This window comes from Capra hircus, chromosome 10 (assembly GCF_001704415.2).
Source record: "Capra hircus breed San Clemente chromosome 10, ASM170441v1, whole genome shotgun sequence".
Taxonomy (NCBI): domain Eukaryota; kingdom Metazoa; phylum Chordata; class Mammalia; order Artiodactyla; family Bovidae; genus Capra; species Capra hircus.
The window spans coordinates 27,172,220-27,178,219 of record NC_030817.1 but is presented as its reverse complement, the minus strand read 5'-3'; the positions used below and the strand labels follow the sequence as shown (position 1 = coordinate 27,178,219).

The window sequence follows — 6,000 nt, the reverse complement described above, 5'->3', positions numbered from 1 at the left end:
TTCATATGTTTATTCTGCTTGAAAAGGTACCTGTTCCTAGTATTATGAGCCTGAATTAATGGATTAGCAGTCAACTAAATACCTGCAATCATGGGTTTTATTGAAACATGTTTTAGGCATAAGTTTTAAAAATAAAGTTATGAAAATTTTCACTGAAAGTTCAGTGTCAGAATGATCATATATAGAGCCCAAAGTCAGTATGAACCATAAAGAATTTCTTCAGTGTCTTCTATTACTAAAAACAGTACTTACAGTGAATGAAATGCTTCACAGGAAAAGACTGCTAGAATGAAAATACTAGACATATTTCATACATTTCTACTAGGAAATACAGAAACAAATGCATAGAAGGCAAACAAAACACCCTCCAATCTTGAATTTGGCTTTTATTTTAAAATACATTTAGCATGGAACTACCATAGGACAGAAAATAATAAATCACAAAGAAATGGAATATTTTCAAACTTTTAAGCTCGATATAAAAATTAATAAGATAGCATAGACCCAAATTATAGGAAATAGTCCCTAAAATTCAATTCAGTAAACACATTTTGAAAGAAAAGTTCTTTGCGCATTTTCCAACGTACCAGTATCTTTCTAAGTGCCTTGGTTTTCTGTTAACTAATAGGTAAAGGCTGTAAATTTAGTTACTTTACTTACAATTATCAGACGCACTATCGTCAAAAATTACCATGTCTTTAAATTCTCAATCAGAGTTATAAAAATATGAGCTCAAATAGTTATGTTGCCCAAAATAGAAACATCTTAAGTTGATATCTCTGGATAATCAGACAGATATTGCACTAAGTCAGTAATTCCATACCCGATGCTCATTTACATGGAAAGTTAATTCTCTTTATGAAAAACTTAATACAAATAAATTTAATGTTAACCTAATTACAATTACACTTCAAAATATAAAGGCACGGACAGAATAAAGAATAGTTTAATATTTATACTCAAATCTTCCACTGTGAAAATAATAAAAGGTTGAAAAAAATAAGATCTAAAATTCTGACACTTTTAAATTTTATAATTTACCATTAAGTAGCTACTAAATGGGTATTAAAAGTTAACACTGCTAAATCCAATCCCTTCCAAATAATTTAGAAAAATGGTTTGTTTATATATGAAATATGTGCATTGTCCCATCTATAAAGTTCAATTACATTTCCATTCATTGGAATTATCTACCTGTAGTATAAACGACCAAGACAATGTACAAAAAATATATCTTGTTCCTATAACTTGCAATGCACAGAAAAATACCTATAAAAATGGAATATTTATCCATTTAGGTTCCCAATAAATTAGTGAGAAAATTTAGCCCATTCCACGTTTCTTTCTAAACAAAGGCTAAAGAATTGAAGGTGGTTTACTTCTAGCCCTGTTAGCTTGACAGATATTTTTTAAAATATTTGTCTGATTATATGTAACTTAAGATAAAGTTAGCCTTATTTTTATATCACAGTATACATGGCATTTCTTAATTCAGCAACAGAAAGGCACAATTAGCAAGCAATAAAATTCAGTACCTGACTTATTAAACTAATGTCCAGAACAACTGCAAATAAAATACATTCAACACAGTGCACACAACTGGAAAACAACAACAAAAAAAAGGAATTCAAAAACTAATTTTTGGGAAAATTTGGTCCATTAAAAATGCCTCCTATGTTCAACATCATGGATAACATGAAAGATGATGGCAGTGTAAAAAGAGGCAGTAAATTAATATGTGGTAACATATGAATTCTGGTCTAGTAATTATGCAATTAGATTAGGAAATGGTTCCCATTGTAAATTAAAATTAATCAGTTAATAACATACCTGTATTAAATCCAAATACACAGGCACAACTGTTTGCATATTATTATTGATTTTATAATACACCCCCATGGTTCAAAGAAACTTAGGTATATTATTTTATATATAATATATATTAGACACATAATTTGATATTATGTTCCTTAATATATATTATATAACTTGAATCCATAACAGCACAAAACTCTCCAAATATTACATGAACATTCCAAATGGTATTTATCATTTTCTCAATGTTGTAATAGCTCAGCTCACCTAAAACAGTAACTGGATGTGCAGTGATAAAATGCACTGACTCTTAAGAATTTACTTAAATAATTATTTAAGTTAAAGTCCTGCAAAAGCCTAACTCTGATTTGGCTTTTAACTAGAATATGGTTTTTAGATATCAGTAATTGATACCCTTCTTTCTTCTCATAAACAGTAGCTCTCCATCAAGAGATTCCAATAAAGAAAAATATGTAAGGAACCAAAAATGTGATGGAGAAACCAACCATTCCATAGGTGATATACCGATAAGGAAGTTCAACTTCCATGTGCTGCCTTGCTTTTCGAATATCATCACAAGGTATACTGAAGATTTTACAGGCTAAAGGAATAGTGATCCTTTTCATCATATCTCTGACAACTAGTACAAAGAACATCCCTATGAATATCCGCAATATGGCTTTTCCAAACAGAGTCATTGAAATGGGGTGCCTAACTAAAGGTAATATATCCAGAGGAGGATCTAAGAGTAGACCCATTTTATAGGTAAAATGAGATCCACATGCAATCCCTGCACCACTTCCCAGAATCTCAGCTGTGTCTCCCCGGGATGTACTCCAGGTGTCAAGAGTGAAAGAAAAGATCCCCAAGGCTAAATGAAGCCCGATGATGATTAATGGAGCATATCTGTGAGTTTGGTTGAAGTTGTCAATCACATCCACAAATGGATAGAAGATAACCAAGATTAAAATGGTATATAGGAATCCAGCAATAACATCCTGAGAAAAGAAAAAAGCACAGTTGTTTAGTATATTTATGTTTGGCATTTAAAGAAATAAGTACATATTTCACATTTCAAATGTTAACATTTTAAAATGTTACATTATTAAACTTTATATAATATATGGTAGGTACTAAAACCATTACACGAAAAAGATTTATTGATAATAAAATGATTATGTTTTTATTGTTCTGCCCTTTTATAAGTTAATATAGATATGCTATACACAAATTTATATTCAAATCCTAAACAATAAACTAGCTCAAAGTATGTAGTTGTAATTTCTGAGAAAAGCAATATACAGCTAGCTGACCCTTGAACTACCCGGATTTGAACTGTGTGGATCCACTAAGCTGATTCTTTTCAGCAGTAAACAGCAGTATAGTGCTACATGATCCCTGGTTGGTTAATCTGAGGATGCAGAAGCCCTGATAAGAAGAACTGTAGATATGGAGGAACCAAGTATATGAAGGGCACACTATAATTATTGGTGGATTTTTTACTACACTGACGTTAAAGTTGTTCAAGGATCAACCAGACTTATTTTAAGACTTCATGTATTTAATAATTACACACCTAAACACATAATTATTGCCATGACTAAAGAGGATACAAAGCCTATTTTTTCTTAATTCACTAAACAAATACTTACTGAGTACCTACATGTGCCTGACACTATTTTAGGGGCTAAGGATATATTAACTTCCCTGGTGGCTCAGACGGTAAAAGCGTCTGCCTACAATGCAGGATATATTGCTTAAAAACTGAGACGATACCTACTGCCATAGAGCTTACATTTTAGTGGGATGACTGATAATAACCATGTAAGTAAAAAGTAGATAAATATTACCATTTGGGGTTATTATAAAAAAACTAAAACAAGACGATGGGATAGGCCCTATTAAGAGTGATTAGGGAACCTGTCTAAGGAGGTGACACTTGAGCAGAAATCTGATTCCAAAAAAGAGTCAGCCCTATCTTTAGACCTAAGGAAAAGTGTCCCAGGTAAAAGAAATAACCAAGTGCCATGGTACTGAGGCAGAAAAGAACCTAGTGAGTTCAAGGAACTGACGGAAATCCAGTGTGCCTCAAACAGTGAGAGAGAGAGTGCCAGCCATGAGATCCGAGAGACAGGCCGAGGTCAAATCACGTAGGGAGGGCCTTGTAGGTTAGGTAAGAACTTCACCCTTTATTTCAAAAGCGACAGCAGGCCTGATAGAAAGATTCCCAAGTAGGAGTGTAATAAAATCTGATCAATGTTTATAAAAGAACACTCCATCCACTGTGTAGAGAATAGATTATAGAGGTAAAGTAGGGAAGACAGGACACCACTAGAGACACAAGTTGAGAGGCTACTACAGGGACTCACTCTAGATGTGGTCCATACAGAGACATACGTAGATGGATTCAGTAAAATATTTTTAAATAAGAGTTGACTAACTTCGACTTAGTGATCATCTGAATGTAAGAGAGAAGCAAAGGGGATCAAAAATGACATCTACTTTTATGTATGACAGAAGATGGTTTATTGGAGGAAATAAAGCTGTTATTAAAAGAATCTTTCTTTCCAAATCATTCCTGACATGAACAAAACTATTCCAAAATTTTCATCTTCAAACAAACAAGACCAAACCCTGGGATTAACTATCACTGAAAAATTTATCCAAAAAAATCGCATACATTCACCGTCTCCACTTCCACACTTCCTTATTTTTTCCTAAACTCATCACTGCATTGAAACCACTCTTTTCATAGATACTAGTGACCTTTGGCACCCGACTCCAGTACTTTTCCTGGAAAATCCCATGGACAGAGGAGCCTGGTAGGCTGCAGTCCATGGGGTCGCGAAGAGTCGGACACGGCTGAGCAACTTCACTTTCACTTTTCACTTTCATGCCTTGGAGAAGGAAATGGCAACCCACTCCAGTGTTCTTGCCTGGAGAATCCCAGGGACGGGGGAGCCTGGTGGACTGCCGTCTATGGGGTCACACAGAGTTGGACATGACTGAAGCGACTTAGCAGTCAGCAGCAGTGAACTTTATGCTGCCGAAAACAATGGTTACTTCTCAATAGTATTCAATACAGTTAAGCAACAGAGTAGTGGCTTAATGTTTTTCTGTCCTAAGATTTTTTTATTATTGTTATAATGTAACATTTGGTACATAGAAATCAGATACATAGAGTGTACCTAAAATTATAAAAAGTACTTTGAATCTACTGGTATGCTGGTTAATAGTTCTATCACTCTGCATAAACCTGAGTACTGACTGAACAGATACCTGCTTTGAGTAGGACTGACATATATACATTCAGTTCAGTCGCTCAGTCGTCTCCGACTCTTTGTGACTCCATGAATCGCAGCACACCAAGCCTCCCTGTCCATCACCAACTCCTGGAGTTCACTCAGACTCACGTCCATCGAGTCAGTGATGCCATCCAGCCATCTCATCCTCTGTCGTCCCCTTCTCCTCCTGCCCCCAATCCCTCCCAGCGTCAGAGTCTTTTCCAATGAGTCAACTCTTCGCATGAGGTGGCCAAAGTCCTGGAGTTTCAGCTTTAGCATCATTCCTTCCAAAGAAATCCCAGGATTGATCTCCTTCAGAATGGACTGGCTGGATCTCCTTGCAGTCCAAGGGACTCGCAAGAGTCGTCTCCAACACCACAGTTCAAAAGCATCAATTCTTTGGTGCTCAGCCTTCTTCACAGTCCAACTCTCACATCCATCCATACATGACTACTGGAAAAACCATAGCCTCGACTAGATGGACCTTTGTTGGCAAAGTAATGTCTCTGCTTTTCAATATGCTATCTAGGTTGGTCATGACTTTCCTTCCAAGGAGTAAGCATCTTTTAATTTCATGTCTGCAATCACCATCTGCAGTGATTTTGGAGCCCCCAAAAATAAAGTCTGACACTGTTTCCACTGTTTCCCCATGTAGTTCCCATAAAGTAATGGGACCGGATGCCATGATCTTCATTTTCTGAATGTTGAGCTTTAAGCCAACTTTTTCACTCTCCTCTTTCACTTTCATCAAGAGGCTTTTTAGTTCCTCTTCGCTTTCTGCCATAAGGGTGGTATCATCTGTATATCTGAGGTGATTTATATTTCTCCCGGCAATCTTGATTCCAGCTTGTGTTTCGTCCAGTCCAGCATTTCTCATGATGTACTCTGCATATAAGTTTTA

At 35.5% G+C, this 6,000-nt stretch overlaps 1 protein-coding gene across 1 annotated transcript in view; it reads right to left on the bottom strand.

The window, feature by feature from the left end:
- Nucleotides 369–6,000, bottom strand: part of SGPP1 (sphingosine-1-phosphate phosphatase 1) — a 43,015-nt gene continuing 37,383 nt past the window's right edge. Inside the window, exon 3 of the mRNA XM_005686103.3 lies at nucleotides 369–2,813. Within this exon, the coding sequence (XP_005686160.2) occupies nucleotides 2,262–2,813 (552 nt within the window). The 3' untranslated portion in view covers nucleotides 369–2,261. The remainder of the gene's footprint in view (nucleotides 2,814–6,000) is intronic.